The 16,867-nt window shown below is 39.1% G+C and overlaps 1 protein-coding gene across 1 annotated transcript; it reads left to right on the top strand.

Moving 5' to 3' along the window:
* The first annotated feature begins 7,964 nt into the window (after positions 1–7,964).
* On the top strand, positions 7,965–9,420 carry LOC115013765 (prostaglandin D2 receptor 2). Its single transcript, XM_029440261.1, has one exon. The coding sequence runs from the start codon at positions 7,965–7,967 to the stop codon at positions 9,381–9,383; it is 1,419 nt and encodes a 472-aa protein (XP_029296121.1). The 3' UTR covers positions 9,384–9,420.
* The last annotated feature ends 7,447 nt before the right edge of the window (positions 9,421–16,867 follow it).

Raw genomic sequence — 16,867 nt, forward strand, 5'->3', positions numbered from 1 at the left:
AAAATGCACCATCCGATATGGAGGGGGGGGGGGGGGGGGGGAAACATGGTTTGCAACTAGTGGAGCAGAGGTAGAAAAAGCTTGCAAACCAAAGTGACGTTTGAACTGGCTCCAAATCCTTAAGGAGGTTTTAACAATAATATTTTTAACATAGGGGGAGAAGGGGAAGTTGATGGATAAGTGTACAAGAGATGTCAGTGATACAGGTTTAGAGGAGAAGGATTCCATAGCCAACCAAGCAGGAGGGGGGTGGAATGTACCAGATCTGAGCCAATACTGCAAGATCCTTAGGTTAGAGGCCCAGTAGTAAAACCTAAAGTTTGGCAAGGCCCCCTCCCTCCAAGAGACTTTGGTCTCTGTAAAAAGTCCTCATGTAATCTTGGAGGTTTTTTGTTCCAAATAAACTCCAAAATCAGGCTATCAATTTTTCGAAAAAATGTTTGACGGAGGAAAATAGGTATACACTGAAACAGATAAGAAAACTTTGGGAGAGTATTCATTTTCACTGAGTTGATCCTGGCAGCTAAATTTAGAGGGAGCAGTGACCAGCGTTCAAAGTCTTGCTGCATACGCGCTAAACAAGGTTTAAAATTGGCCTTAAATAGATTTTAAAATTTGCTTGTGACTTGAATTCCAAGATATGAAAAACTATATGGAGATATTTTAAATGGGAAATTATGCAAAGGGTATTTAGATGCGGTTACGTTTACAGGAAATAATTCACTTTTACATAGATTAAGTTTATAGCCTGCTATGAAACTAAATGAGTCCAGTGTGGCAAGTGCAGGCAATGTACAGAAGAAGGTCATCCGCATAAAGAGAGACCCTCTGTTCTCTGCCATTTCTGGTTATCCCAGTGATGCTGGGGTTAGAGCGAAGCGCGATTGCGAGGGGTTCAATAGCGATGGCGAACAGCAGAGGGTTCAATGGTCAACCCTGTCTGGTGGACCTATGGAGAGGAAAATATTCTGAATGAGTATTATTTGTTGTAACTGAGGCTTGAGGAGAAGAATAGAGCAGCTTAACCCAGGTAACACATTTATTGTGAAAGCCAAATTTCTCTAGTTAAACAAATAACAATAAACTATAACTGCATTTTCTGTATGATTCCAATAATTTTGATAATTTTTATAGTCAAAATCGCTGAATTTACGTATTTTCTGTTTAGATGCGAGATGAGGCAGCGATGAGCTGAGCCCCCCCTCGGATTGCTTTGTTTAGTTTCTTTCTTCGACTGACGGCCAAAAATGGAAGATTTTACAAGTAAATGGTAAGACCACTATTTTATTGAAAATGGGATCTGACTAAGAGAAAACAATACAATATTTAAAAACTAAATTTTGACCTTAAATAAAATATTATTTTGTTGATAGTGCAGTCTATATTAAAATGAATCAAAGCATCAGACTAAAAACGCTATGGAGGGTGCAGAGCAAATACCTGTAACGTCCTGTCATGTGTGTCAATATATTTATGTTTTATGTTTAGTCTTGTCTCATTGTTCACATGTTAAATTACAGTCACTCATGTCTAGTCTCGTTATGCACTGTCTGGGTTAGGGTTAGGGTTAGGTGTGTGTGTGTGTGTGTGTGTGTGTGTGTGTGTGTGTGTGTATATGTGTCTGATATGTAAAATAATCATCAATGTTCATGCTGCCAAGAAAACGGTGAATAAGCTACTCAGTTGGGTTCATACATTTGTAAATCTGACTCTGAAAGAATCAGTGCCTCCCCAGCCATGAACCTCACCGCACGTCACTGATGGAAAGAGCCGTAGCAGAGAAAGTAAGCAAGCAGGATTAGGTTGTAAAGGAGCGGAAATGGGGAGTGAAATGTGAGTTCAAGAGAAAGTGAGGCAATGGACAAAAAGCAGAAGATGAAAGAGCAGAGGTACGACAGCGTATTAGAGACATAGGAGGTCAAAGAAATAAGTGCAAGATTGATGGGAGGAAAACTGGGTGTGCCACATCTAATTATCTCTAGAAAGCAGAATAGGATTTCCAAAAATAAAATCCATTACTTTCCATACAGACTTTCTTACAACACATCCATAACGCAGTTAAAAAGTGCTTTAGTCATAATACAGTGCTTTATTTGATTGTTAATTTAAACATCACAGCGTAATACGTATTTACAGGCTTATCTAAAGGCCCTGTCACACATATCCGTATGACAGAAACGTATGCCGGCGCATACGAACATTTGTCAGAGTCGAAATCCGTCCAACTTTTCATCATATCGGATCGGAAAAGTGAACATATACAGATACACATGTCTAACCTATTGATAGAGTACCTCTTACTTATACAAAATGTATCAGACGAATGCCCAACGAATACATAAGATGTACAAAAATATGGCGTATACAAAATATCGGCAACACGCTGGTTTACGTAGATATAAGGTATAAGTAGTATTCGTTAAGAGTTCACTGTGTTACACTGGGGTGCGTTGATATAAGGTAAGGTATAAGTAGTATTCGTTAAGAGTTCACTGTGTTACACTGGGGTGCGTTGATATAAGGTAAGGTATAAGTAGTATTCATTAAGAGCTCACTGTGTTACGCTGGTGTATGTTGATATAAGGTAAGGTATAAGTAGTATTCGTTAAGAGTTCACTGTGTTACACTGGGGTGCGTTGATATAAGGTAAGGTATAAGTAGTATTCATTAAGAGCTCACTGTGTTACGCTGGTGTATGTTGATATAAGGTAAGGTATAAGTAGTATTCGTTAAGAACCAGATGGCACTTTTCCATCTCCGTTGGCCAGACGCTCTGATACGTTTTAAATAGGTAAGTGATAAGCTATCAATGTTTGACATAGGTATAATAATTTGTTATGTATTCGTTATGTATGCGTCAGCTACGACACTGCTGTGGAAAAGTTGGACGTATTTGGACTCTGACACATTTTGAGCTAATTTTCATATTTCACGCCGGCATGTTTCTGCCATACGGAACTGTGTATGTCTGGCGTGTTCGGCGTATCGTCTGCGTCCTTCAAATGATCATAACTTACCCTTAATTTATATCAACCTATTGCCGATATTTTGTATGCGCCGGCATACGCTTCTGTCATACGGATATGTGTGACAGGGCCTTTACAGCCACAATGTGTAGTACAAAGATAACAACTAGACAAGACTAGAGTCTACACAACAATCCTCCAAATTACTTTCACCTAAAACATCAGCAAACATGTTTGTATTTTCTTATAGTAGTATACTATATACCACTAGTATAATATTAATGGACAATACAGCAGTTTAAGAAATATACAGCAATGATTGTTGTAGTTTTTATTCCTTCATTTAATCCTTGTGCAAGAAGAATTGATGACATTGATGTTTATTCTTTCATTTGTTGTCTGCCCCACACGTCTGTGATTCTGCCTGTAAAGTGGTTGTTTATATTTTAGAAATTTGCTATACAAACTGAAAATGTATCATAAAAAACATTCATAAAGAATAACTGATCTGTTCACCACCAGATGGCGGCAGAGACCTTTGTAATCACTGATCTTTTGTCCTCTTTTACTCTTTGCTCTCATAGATACTGTGAGCTTCTTCATAAGTCATATTTGAATGTTGTTGTTCTAGTTGTTAGAAAGTTTGGATGTGTCAGTGTGAAGATTTTGTGTTGATGACGTCATGTATCATCATGGAAACTACAGTGCAGTATATGAAGTGTCAGGGGAACTATTCACACAAGTTCAGCCTTGATCAGTGAAGTGGAACAGACGATGACATATCACAGGAATCATGTTTCAGTCTCTTAGTCCATTTCTCGTACATGATCCCTATGTCTCACTATTTCCAATATACCTGTCTAATTTTAAATTTGCATACACGTTCACAAGCTCTCCATTCATCAAATTTCTTCCCGGCATATAGGGTGACGCTAGGGAAGGTGTGTGTGTGTGTGTCAGTGGGTGTCAGGAAGTCAGTGGGTGTCTCCATAACAGGAGAGCTGTAGAAAGCGACAGAACTGGAGGGTTGGGTGTGTGACAGTAAGAGGAACAGGACAGAACAGGAATGTTTTTTACAAGAAATCTTTAATGCAAACTAAGGTGTGTTGCAGACCTACTTTCTTTTCCCAATGCTGCTCTAATTCTCCCAAAGTAGGTATGTTTTTTTGATATTTAATTGACAGTTGTATATCATGTAATTTAAACGTGGGGATTTTGTGCCCAATCATATGTGGTGCTTATTTACTTTCAGGGTGAAATAAGTATTCCGATCCTTTACGTAAAGTTCATAATACATAAAGGTATGTAAGTGTTATCAGCTAAATGTACTTAAAGTATTCAAAGTAAAAGTATTGGCTGTGCAGTGAAATGTTCCCTGTCAGTTTTACTATTATATAAAATGTGTTTGATTTGATATTACTGCCGCATTAATATTGCAATTTACTGCTGTACGTGTTTATGGTTGTGCTCATTTGAACTCCTGTATATACTGCTGGGCAGTTTAATCTACACAATGCATCATATTGTATAAATGCATCATATGTTTGTAGCTCTGTCCTGTGGGAACCACGTATCTCTAGAATGTTTCTCAGAAAAACCTGTTTTCAGCTTTGTCCATCCATCCATCGTCTACTGCTTATCCGGGATTGTGACGATGCATTTTCCATCAGATCCCAGAGAATTTTTAAAGACTATTTAACTTAAAGAGGAGAATTTTATCAACACGTAAAAGGAACACTACATACTTCAGTTTATCACAAACATTAAAAATCAACACATCTGGAGAGACGTGGTTTTCAGCAAGGGGAGTAACTAAAGCTGTTAGACAAAGGTAGTGGAGTAAAAAGTTCAATATTTCCCTCAGATGTTGTGCAGTAGAAGTATTAAATTACATTAAAATAAATAAAGCAAAGTACAAGTATCTTATCTGGTGATTTCATTCATCATACAGTTTTATGTTTTGTATGAAAAAGGAGAATAGATATATGGGATTTACAGACTGTTACAATATGGCATCTAATTTTCTGCTATGTTCATATAATCAGAATCAGAAACACTTTAATTACTGTTTATTATAAGGAAGTTGTCTCGTGATATGCTGCATAATAATAAACAATGCAAAAACATCAATAGACATAATATAAAATAGAACATTTTGCAAAAGAAAATATGAAAATAAATAAAGATATATGAAAAGAATATAATAAATAGGCCTAATATACTGTATATACTCTGTTGCCACAACTACACCTGCCTGAGAATGTCTGCCGTCTAATAAGTAAACCCTGCTATACATGGGTGGTGATGGCCTAGTGGTCTAGTGGCACGTCTTCCAAACAAAACACTAGAAGGTCAGGAGTTCAATACCAGGCTGCCACCAGTGTACCCCTGAGGAAGGTACTTAACCCTGAGTTACTCCATGGAGACTGTCCCTGTACTTAGTTCAATGTAAGTTGCTCTGCATAAGAGCGTCTGCTAAATGACATGTAATGTAAAATCCCACCTATACTGTTTAGTTTGGTGTGGAAGTTTCCGAGCAGTGTTGATTCAACTTTATGGTCATTGTGGAAGCTTTGTTTTATGGTGCATTGTATTGCTTCATACTGAAATGTGATTCTAATATTTGGTGCAACTCATTTATGTCAAAGTGCCAGTTGATTCTCTCTATTTAAACATCAAAAGCAACCAAACAGCAGAGCAGCTAATAATGAGCGGTTACAGTGTCAATCACAATGTGGAAACACGTGCAATATAGATATCCACTTGTACATTAAAGTGCACGGCTACATTATCAGGCACCTACATCGGCACACTGAGCCATAAATCACAACTCTGTGTTCATGGAAATTTAATCATCAAAGGAAGTGAGAATAAAACCCACAGAGCATCTTGTTTTTCTTAACTTGTTTTATCATTTTAAAAGTAGCTGTCATGTCATGATCCTATCTCAAATAATAACCTAAAACTTTTATTATGAGCAAAAACACCCTCTTATTTGTTACCATATATGCAGTTTACAATTGATGTGGAAAGCAGTCACGTTAGCATTATGTCATGTCTGTATTCATGTACAGACAAGGTGCCGTGTTGACCTCATCCAGGCAGTCTGGGGGATGTGACATTTGAAGACGGATGTAACACAACAGCAACACTAAATTTGAATAGTTTTTAATACAATGGGAGAGAGAAGTGGACATGAGAAATAGCTGAAATTCCCTTAGTTCAATTTCTTTACAGTATGTTTCATTCTCATTAATTGTTATCCAGTTCAGGTGACTTTCGTAGGCCGATTTGCTACCAGCTTGGTTATTGATTTGCACACACTGTGACAGTTTAAAATGATAGTTACCCTGTAACTGGGTTGGGCCATTTGAAACAAAACAGACAAACATCTCCGTATCAGCTCATTCATTTGAGCTAACATTTTACAAGACGCATATTTCAACAACTTTTTGACACACTTACAAATCAACTTACATCTGAGTTTTTGTAGAGCAAGCCGAAGTAATTATGATGCGTAAGAAGGGGGGTGCCTGTCAGTCTGACCGTTTTTTAAATAGCCTGCTATTACAAAATGAGATTACGGGACTTACGGGACAGACGTGTATCGTCACGTCCATCAATATCACAGCCTACAACAAGTGTGATTGGCTAGAAAGAGATGCGTAAACACAGTCGTATAAAATACATGTTTTGCTATCCAGAAATGAATTAAAATGAGGAAGTGAAACCAAGTACTGATTGTAAGCAATACAAAATGATCAAATGATCGAAACATTAAGGCTCTTTTGTCATTGTTACATCGCACAGAGGGCAAAATTATCGTACATATACAATACTTATCGTACATCTAGCCATGCTGATGACTAAATTGCCGTGGAGACAGTCTGGGACAATGGGGTTTCCATCGTAAACACACTACCTTTATTACTTTCACTTTCTGTTCATTTCTGTATGAATGTATATACTGGTAGTTTCATTGGTTAACCTCAATAAAAAAGAGATTGATGGACACATAACCGTCATAAACCGCATGCTGGTTTCTCCTTAGCTTTTCAAGCATTTCCAGGCTGTAACTGAATATTTTGCAGTTACCCAAGAGCTGGTATGTGGTTAGACCACAGGAACAGGATTTGACATGTTTGGTTTGTTTCAAAGGGACAATTGTAAATGCTTCTTTTTTACTTGTTCAGTTTCCAGAGAGGGAGGAATATGAGATGAAAAACTGTACATAAGTCCTTTGTAGTGATTTGTGTGATGCACACCTACTAGCTGGTATGTCCACCAGTTTCCCCTAGAAATTCTCAACTGCATGTGCCACCCAAGGAAAGCCATTACGTAAGGGTGTCATTATGCTACTTGAAAGGCTGTAGCATGGCATGTGAAAATATGATACATGAAATTACCTGGCATTATGTCTTTCTTGCTCTTGCTATTCAAATTGAAAAACCTAGGAGACTGTTGTTCCAAATATTTGATATGCTGTCTTGACATATTTAACACAGCCGAGTACAGCAGAGGAAGATTAGATTTCATCACCTCATGTCAGTCATGTTGTTGATTTATTTCTTACTATTATCAACTCAATTGCATTTCGCAAGATTCTATTTAGTTTCCCCGGCAGCAAAGTAGATTTGTAATTGATCGATAAAGTTTAACAAGCGAGACGATGATGGTGCCTATTTAATTTAGTCACTGTGTACGAGGAAAGGGAGTGGGGATTTATCAGCTGTCTACATGCAAAGGCACGTCTATTGGTCTTATCATTATCAACCGTCCCTGTTATGGTAAATCTTATCCACCGTACCACCATGAACATGCATGGACAGCAGCAGCTACAGAAGAAACTGCAACACGTGTATAGCTTTCAAACAAGAACAAACATGTGTGCAGTACTGGGCTGTCACTGACATGCACCAGTACCTCCTGACCCTGCCTCTGATTGTAATCAGTTCTCCATCAGCTTCTTGATGCTGTCTTTTTTCTTACAGAGCACCGATGTCAAACTCAACCAGCACCCCAAATGCCTCAGGGGGACAGCTGGTCTGTCTTCTGCTAGAGAGGATGAAGGAGCACCGCCTCAACAACAACACACAGGCCAACTTGGTGGTGGTTTGCATCCACGGTCTGGTCTCCTGCCTGGGGATTTTGGAGAACGCACTCATCCTCTGGGTGGTGGGCTTCCGCCTGCGGCGCCGCACGGTAGCCTCTGTCTGGGTGCTCAACCTGGCCATGTCTGACTTCCTGGCAACTCTGACGCTGCCACTCTTTACCTTCTATCTTAACTCCTCGCATAGCTGGGAGCTCGGCAGCCTACTTTGCAAGACGCAGGCGTCCATCTTCTTCTTGAACATGTTTGTGTCTGCCTTCCTGCTGGCAGCCATTTCAGTGGACCGCTGCCTTCTGGCAGCCAAGCCAGTGTGGAGCCAGAATCATCGCTCGGTGCCGGGAGCTTGGAAGGTGTGTGCGTTGGGTTGGATGTGGGCAGTAATCAATACACTGCCTTACTTCCTGTTCCGCTCAGTGACTGAGAAACAGGATGGGAGGAAGCTGTGCTATCATAATTTTGCCTTATATTCATCCTCTCAAGCCACTCTGGAGAGCGATTGCAAAGTGAGGCAGGCGGCAACAGCTATCTCAAAGTTCCTGCTCGCATTCCTGTTCCCCCTGGTGGTAATCGCAGGGAGCTACATCCAAATTGTTCTCAGCCTGAGGAACAGGAGCAGGAGGAGGAAGCAGAGTGCCAGCAGGCTCATTGATGCACTGAATGTGTCAAACAAAGATGGGGCATTAGGAACTACAAATACCCCGACAAGCACAAAAAACACTAATATCTTTCTCAAGCCTCCGGCCTCCGGTCCATCTTCACCCCTGACACCTACTGCCTTGTCACCCACTACCCATAATCACAGTCAGCTGTCCCAGAGCTTCACCAAGATGGTGACATTTGTGGTCGCAGCATTTGTACTTTGCTGGGCTCCCTACCACATCATCTGCTTGATCGAAGTGACAGCCCAGTACTGGCTCGAAAATCTCGACCTGGTGGAGGTGGGGCTGCCCTTGGCCACAACTATTGCATTCTTGAATCCCGTGTTGAACCCCATTCTGTATGCCTTCAGCTGCCCAAACTTCTGCGTGAGGATACGACAGAGTCTGGGAGCAGTGTTTGACGGCCTGGTAGAGGAAGGAGGGGGGTTACTGATGGTACCAGGGAGAAGTTTAAGAGCTCATATTCGGCGGAAGAGCAGTCGAGATGTGAACCTTGCAACGCCGGGGTCACCGACGTGTTCACTTTCACCACGTCTACCACCTCACAGCCAATTGCACTTTCCACTGCCTTCGTTCTCTGAAGATCTTAAAGACACCAACATGGAGCATACAAGACAAGACTCTAAAGATGATGTGGAGCATAGCTGAGACGCTGGACTTTTGGCGTGTTTGATTTTGTGTAATCATGGCTGATATGTCTTAATATACATGTAAGCCTAATTCAATGGACCTATTTGACCTGTCACATTAAAGCTGGGACCACCACATAAAGCATGTGGAACAGGAATAAGTCATTTAGTTTGGTACAGTTTTTTTAAGCCATGCTAGCACCTGGATCTAAGGACTGCAATGTCAATCTGTCGCTCAGATTGTTCATCACGTTGGTGAAATATCTCAACAATAATTGGATCGACTGGAGAATTTTCCTCTAGCGCCACTATGAGTTTGACATTTTTGTATTCATTAAATTATCTCGAAAACTATTGCCATGAAATTTTATACCGACGTTTATGTTCCCCAGAGGATGAGTTTTGATTACATTGGTGATCCCCTGACTTTGCATCCAGCGCCACCATGAGGTTGGCATGACTGTAGACTCTTAGTCTTAATCTTAGTATTACTTTTCTACAGTAGGAACCTACTCCAATATTTGCATTTTGACTTCACAGCATTGAATAGCTTCACTCAATGCCATAAGTGAAAATTGTTTTTGATTGTCTGAATCACACTGGTATTAAATTGAAACAAAGTTTGCACAAATAGAAATTATTGGTCTGGTTTGGTTTTTCTGTCAATTTTCTGTCAACTTGTTTTTGTAAAAGGCTTTGTTGAAACCTTTTAGTGAGCTCTTCTTATTTGTTATCATTGTCATTTGTCTGCCCTAAAATTCCCTACCTTTTCCCTTCTTAAATTAAACTGTAAATATAAACCAAAAAACAAGTAAGGGGTAACAAGATATAAATAAGGGGAGATGAAAGAAAACAAATATTTCTTCTGCACCAAATGTTTATTATTAAATGTAATATGAAAAAAAGAACAGAAGCCCTGAAAGGCAAGAGAGAAGTGAGGGAAATAAAGATTCTGGTGATGTATTTTCTGATAAGTCTGATCCAAATAGTTTTCCCTCCTGTGTATATGACTTAAGAACAGGTGAAAAGAGAGGATGTAATACCTATTTTGGCCACAAGAGGCTGAAGAGGATCACTACCACATGTAGGAGTAAAAGCATCCATCCACTCTAAATACAAGGTATGTATATATGTATGATTAAATGTCTGTAAATGTAATGTTTGTATGGTTGAATGTTGATGGTATGTGCAAATGAACGATGTTCGGCCTACCATCATGTTACCGGAGCTCCCCCATCACCTGCCGGCAAATGATTGGAAATACGATAATTTGTTGATTTCTAATGTAGCTTTTGATACTTCCATTCAATGCTTTACCCATGTGCGACTATTATGTAATGTTTTTGAGTTGAAATACCCTCATTTGGGGTCTTATCCAAGCAAATATTGATACGTGCAATTAATATCAATTAATTCAATTAATTCATCAGCATATCATATATATATTTGTTGGGTAGCCAACGCGGTGCCCGCGGGCACTTAGTCACTCGTAGGGACTATGTGAGTCGCCGGCAGAGCATGTTCTAAAAATAGCACTAGTCACCATGAAGCTCCGTCTAAAATTTGTATAATTGTTTTGAATGATTCTTTATTTTAAAATGACAATATTGAATATAGAATTTAAAAAACAAAAATGTTTTATGTCTACTCTGTAACCTGTCTGGGGTCAGAGTTCAATTCCACGCGCAAGCTAAATCTCCATTTCCCTTTTCGCTGAGACAAGCTAGCGGGAGCAGCTACGGTGAGGCGCTAGGTGCGTTGTTTACGCTAAACATGGCAAAAAAGCGAAAGAAAACTAACTATTTTCACAATGACTGGGAGAAAGAATAATTTTTTTCAACAGTGAAATAAAAGTGTGTATTTCTCATTTGCTGTGGTTACGTCAAAGCGGCACAATGTGGAAACACTTCGGTAAGTGTCACAAAAGCTACCATGCTAACTACCCAGCTGGCAGCACTGCGGGCAGAACAAGCCGTGAGTTAAAGGCAGCTTTGGGCAGCAGCATCTCTTTACACGAGGCCGATGAACAAGTCACACAAAGCATCGGAAGCTTCATTTAGAGCTGCACATTTTAAATAAAGAACAAGAAAACCTTTTCTGACGGAGAGGTCTTGAAAGGTGCAATGATGTTATTGAAAACACTGTTCAAAGACGAGAAGAAAGGTTCCCATGTCATCTCCACTCTCTGATGTTACAAAGTTAGTGTTTGTACAAACAGGATATGATTTGAAGATGTGACAGTTAATGAGTTCCTTAATTGTTGGTGTGATTTTTAACCAAATGCTATAAATGTGCTCATTCATACAAAACTGTCAATAAAGATATTTACAAAAACATCAGAGATGTGATAACTGAATTTCAAATGTTGAAATACATTGAGAACATAAATACATAATGTTGCATGTTTAAATATATCTGTGTTTCCTACCATGGTAAATCATTTTATTGTGAGGAATAATTAACATTAACATGTGATCAGACAGTCTCTTTACATATATGAATATTTATTATTATTATTATTATTATTATTATTATTATTATTATTATTATTAATGATAATATTATCATTAAAGGTGAACCGTGCACATGTGTTATTCAGGAAGTTTGTATCAAACAAGTACCCCTTCGTATTATTCAGCACCCTTGAAGTAGATCTCAGTATCAAAAAGGTTGGTGACCCCTGCTGTAGATTGAGGGTTCATGCTATGCATATTTCGACCACCAGATGGTAGCATAGCACTAATTACATAAACAGATGTGAAATTAAAATGTTGGATTATGCTTTTCAAGTCGTGTAATCCAGGTGCATTTTAAATATGAACTGTTGAACGTCTGACCACCTTTCTGAGTGATTGGATTTGATTATATCTGATATCCATTTTGATTGACTCTCTCATCAGCGCAGTCGCAATTGTCTGTTTCCATCACACTCAATCGGACACACCCACGCACACACACAGACTGAGGTGTAAAGTAGGCCACAGCAGCGTGGGATTACCACGGAGGTAGTTGTAATTTGGAGAGAATATTAGAGAGTGAAGATCCACAATATAAAGAAGGAGCAGGATTAAATCAAACGGACCAGACTGACATACAAAGCTCCGCTTCCACCTCTCTCAGATATTCAGTTCCAGCAGATTATCTTTCTCTCTCTCTCTCTCCCTTCCTTTAGGGCTATCACTTTGTTTCATCTGTTTCATTTTGTTGCGCACCAATACCTTTTCTCTCTGAAGTGACAGAGCAAACAAAGACACATTCACTGCATTCAACTGAAAGTAACAAAAATCAGTAATAAAAAAAGAGGATGAATTGAGGATGGAAAGGTTTTCTAATTGCAGAACAAGAACATATTACAAATAAGAGGGTCTTTTAAGGGACTGTGCAAAAAATATTATCTTGGTTTTCTTTATGATGCAGGGGGGTGGTGGGAATACTTATATATATAGAGAACTGCTTTGTTTTATCACCTCATATTTATATTATATTTCAGCCTGCATGATTTATTGCAAAAAAAGGAACAAACAGTTATAAATGATCATCATATTCAACTGGTAGGGCCAATATCTACACTCTTTATGGATATAAGTGATTACACATTATGTCTACAAACAGTCAAACAGTCTTGACATTAAAGAACCACAAGTTGTATAAAATGAGCTCATAATAACATCAAAGTTCAGCATGACACATTTGTTCATGTCACTCATTCAGGCCAGTAAACACTAATTTAGTAGCTCTTTTTTATTTTATTTATTACAATTCAAGGGAATGATTGTTTCATTACTGTAAAATGATGTGATTTAAATCTGGGAACATTTTTGCCTTTTGGTCCCACTTTGCCTCTTAAGTTACTAACGATGAAATGAAGCTAAACCACTTCAATATTGACGAGTAAGGGGGAAGGTGTTGCTATACTATAGCCAGACTGCTCCTGGATGATGTCCGGTCACAGTTAGGCTAACCCAGGGACAGATCAACGGCACAGTCCTAATATTTCTTGATGCAATTCAAAAATTCTCCCTGAGATGCAGTAAAGATAAGAGGTTTACTGACACTCGACTAAAGAAAAGACAGAATCACATAGATAAGGATTAAGATAATGGAACAGCAGGAGAACAGTGAGGACATTGAGAACGTAAGATGCTGAAAACGATAAGAGCCAGAGAGATTATATAACAGGCTGTGAAAAACAGTTGGCACAGATGAGAGATAAGGAAAGCATGAAAGAGAGAGTAGGTGGAGGGAGGGCTGGTATTGCTTTAAAAGGGTTTAATGCACTGCTACAGCACTTATAGCTGGCAGATGCTGACAGAGAATTAAAGAGCGTCGCACGTCAGTGTTTTTCTTTTAAACATCTAAGGCTGAAGTATACATCCATGGAAACACGTAAAAAAAAAAAGCTTAATTGCCATTTGGGAAATTAAATGTTTTTAATGCATGTATAATGTCAATGCAAGTTCAACCAAAGGGATCAAACATAGCAGCATGTGTGAACACACAACTGTGTATTATGATTTACATGTATGTTGATAGAAGATTAATAAAGTTTATCTCATAATCTGTGTGTTTATATCTGTAACTTAAAGTTCAATAGATCCCAGAATGTGAGTCTTTAACATACAGCTTCATATTGTAACTTTCTGTCGAAACATTATATGACTGATGACTTTTAATCATCATTTCTGACTGTTGTTTGAAATGTTTGTATTATACTTACCTCATGTGCTCAAAGGCAGTACTAGGATTTGTTTTGCTGTTGCAACCTGGTAATATTGTTTCAAAGTAGGAGTGAAACTTGGATAGTAAAGGCGTAAGTCTGAAATGGTATTGTACATTGTAGAATATTATACTGCGCAATAGCTAACCACAAAAGTGTCAGGGGCCAAACGATCCCTGGCACTGCGAGGAACCTATTATTCTTGTTCCGATGTATCACTGTTTCTACTGTGTCCAACCACTGTGCCAACAAGTGCCTGTTGAACTGAAAGTGTGAGGCACCTTTTGTTTTTGTCGGGGTTATTGTTTTTCTGAATCACAATTACATTTTCAAAAGAGGACAGGAATGGTAAATGGACTGCTTTTATATAGCACTTTTCCAATCTTTACGATCACTCAAAAGCGCTTTACAACACATGTCATTCACCCATTCACACACATTCACACAGAGTCAGAGGCTACCATACAAGGTTCACATCAGCTCATCAGTAGTGTAATCATTCTTACACGCCAGGCCATCAGGAGCAATTTGGGGTTCAGTATCTTGCGCAAGGACACTTCGACCACTCTATCTCCTGAGACACAGCCGCCCCTAAGCCATTAGGAAGTAAGCCATCTCTTTTTTTGTGCGTTCGTTTTCACTTTAGGGACACATGTTTAAGGATTCTCAAAAATCCACAATACTTGGCACCCATGTTCAGACTACTAATTTTGATTTGTTGTCACATCTGGGCTTTGGCGGGCACATTGGCTCTATAACACCCCCTAATTACTTTTAGCCTTGAGAAAGTAATTGGAGGACTGATTTCTGACAACTTGATGTACAGATTCTTGCCATGGACATTGAGGATTGTAATATGGTAAATGTGTAAAAGCAGCACAAGTAGAGGAGAGTCATGAAGTCAGCCAACTGACTCATAATGAAGATTTGGCATGAGACAATTATTTTGCATGCTTAGGCCTGAATTTATTTCTCGTATATTATTCCATTTACTCCTCTCATGTATGCTTACTCATAATTTCCTGCGACACAACTCCATGGTTACCCTATCATCATGCTGCTCCACCCCTCCACCTCCCTGTCACTGCCAGACTACGCAGATTCATCAGCTTCATCAACCTCATCAACCTCATCAACCTCATCAACCTGCCAGTCTCAGCTGAATCATCAGCCACCACCACTCCTAATGACTGGACCAATGACTGTAAAAAACCTCTTGACTCAGGGCAGACGCCTCTCAATAACAAATCTACCTGTGGAGTCTGTCAAAACGTGTTAGGACTCGGTAAAGTTGAGGACCCAAATGCAGAACGCAAGACAATGTTAACAAAAAGAGAGCTTTATTTAACAAAGGTTACAATTCCAAAAATCGAGGCAACAAGAAAAACTGAAAAAATACAAACCACCACAAGGAACCATGGGTGAAACACGAATGACGATCTGACAAGGCACACTGGGACAGACAGGGATATATACACACAGACACTAAGCAAGGGAACGAGACACAACTGGGGGAGAAATGCAAAAACACAAGGTCAGGGTGAATGGACACAGGAGAAACAAATGAACAATCACAGGAACAACACAAGGACAGGAAGTAAAACAAGACATGATACAAGGGGAGTGAGCATTTCAAAATAAAACAGGAAATGCAAATCGAGAGTTGTGACAAAACATTATTACCTCATATCATCTGTCACAATAAACATATTTTTCGTCATTTACTTGTCTCTACTGATTGGAATGTCAGTTCAAATTGCAATACCTAGTTTACTAACATTAACATAAGCCACCGTAAGTTTCTAGTCATACCAGAGAACATATGCCTGAATTACATTTTGTTGCTTATGATTTCAACCTTTCACTTGAAGAGGAAGAGGCCTTTACACCTTTACATTACATTAAAATACATTTTGGGTGATCGAATTGCAATCGGATAGTGCTGAACCACATGAAAGCACCGAAACAACTTAGAAGACATTGAATATAAAAAAAAAAAATTGAACAGAAGTGCAAATGCAATTACATTTTCAATCCACGTACTACTGCAACCACAGGTCCGGACGTCGGGGAGTGCATAAGCAACCGACAGCTGCAACAGGAGGAGACGGGAAAGAAGAGAGCAACGTTTGGCTGTTTTAGCTGGAAACAACCATTGGATCCCGATCAGATTTCAATGTGTACACCATAGAGATATTACTACTAGGTGTAAATGTAATCAGGTTTTACTTCACAACAAGGCCTTTGTTTTGGCGCAAGGTCAAAGGTCAAACTGCGCTTTTCTTTGCCTCAGGATCTTAGAGAAGCCACGTCTTCACTAATTTTTCATCCACCAAATGATTTTGAGGAATTGGACAAAGATTGACATTTCACTTGCTCCAAAGTAAATCCACACAACTTGACTTAAAATTAAAGTGATGATAATGATAGCAATTATATTGATACATCTGAACGTTGTCCTTTGTGTTTCGTGGTTCAGGTGCCTTCCACATAACAACTCTGTCCCTGGTTTGGCCGGGGGTCTTTGTTACATGTCACACACACACACACACACACACACACACCCCCACCCCTCTCTCTGTCCTTGTGTTTCCTGTCTCTTTCTACACGGTGACTGTCATATAAAGGCGAAATGCAAAAATGTATCTGACAAAAACAAGTTCTAACAAAGTTCTCACAAAAATGAGAATCATTGTTCCACCTATTGTGAAATCTTTATTTGATTTGACATCTTTTGCCAGAGGAAAAAAGCTAAACTTGTTGAGGAAGTGTGGATTTAAAAGTAA

Source organism: Cottoperca gobio, chromosome 1, assembly GCF_900634415.1.
Source record: "Cottoperca gobio chromosome 1, fCotGob3.1, whole genome shotgun sequence".
NCBI classification, from domain to species: domain Eukaryota; kingdom Metazoa; phylum Chordata; class Actinopteri; order Perciformes; family Bovichtidae; genus Cottoperca; species Cottoperca gobio.